Genomic DNA, 595 nt, shown 5'->3' with positions numbered 1-595 from the left:
ATGTTTAATAAATGCTTAAAATGTTTTGTGCATTTTGTACTATAAGCTATAATTTTGTACTATTGTCTCTCATCAAATTAAATTATATGATTCCGCCCCCGGAAAATGATGCAAGAGTGTATTTGCTTTACGTTAACAGTCCTAAATTACCCAACTGAATTATTAAGCAAAGAAGCTGCGGATGATGGTCTTTCAGCGGCTGTAAAACGTGGTTCCTGGTTGCATGTTAAGTAAGTTTTCTTGATTTGACGTATGAATCACTGCAAATACTTTTCATTTATGTAAATAAACTAACTTTTATACCTTTTACCTCATAATAACTGTCACCTCGGTGAAAATTGTCATATATAAAAAGGTGGGGGAACTATTCAATTTTCGTACAACCTGGAAGAGTTATTTAAACTAATTGTAATATTATTCTAATATTCTGCCGCAGTTACTAGTAGTAGAGATTTCATGATTTGGAGTCTGCTTTATTTTACCTATCGCACATAATATTTGGCATATGGAAATTTATTTGTGTTCGAAGTATAACATTTTTTTCAGCTTTTTTAATGCTTTTGGGATATTAAAAAACGATTGCATTAAGAGTTCT

General features: G+C 31.1%; 1 protein-coding gene across 5 annotated transcripts in view; it reads left to right on the top strand.

The window, feature by feature from the left end:
* Positions 1-75: 75 nt before the first annotated feature.
* Positions 76-595, top strand: part of IleRS (Isoleucyl-tRNA synthetase) — a 105,597-nt gene continuing 105,077 nt past the window's right edge. For 2 of the 5 annotated variants that reach the window (XM_085812737.1, XM_085812733.1), the window contains exon 1: positions 76-230. In XM_085812737.1, coding sequence (XP_085668863.1) covers positions 106-230 — 125 coding nt within the window. In that variant the 5' untranslated portion in view covers positions 76-105. Of the gene's footprint in view, positions 356-595 lie in introns of all 5 variants that reach the window. The other 3 variants (XM_085812735.1, XM_085812734.1, XM_085812736.1) reach the window with 3 other exon arrangements.

The sequence above is a fragment of the Stegodyphus dumicola genome, chromosome 3 (assembly GCF_044657685.1).
Source record: "Stegodyphus dumicola isolate Sdum_Otavi_A_Nest chromosome 3, ASM4465768v1".
NCBI classification, from domain to species: Eukaryota; Metazoa; Arthropoda; class Arachnida; order Araneae; family Eresidae; genus Stegodyphus; species Stegodyphus dumicola.
The sequence above is the reverse complement of the archived record's forward strand: the minus strand, read 5'-3'. Positions and strand labels throughout refer to the sequence as shown.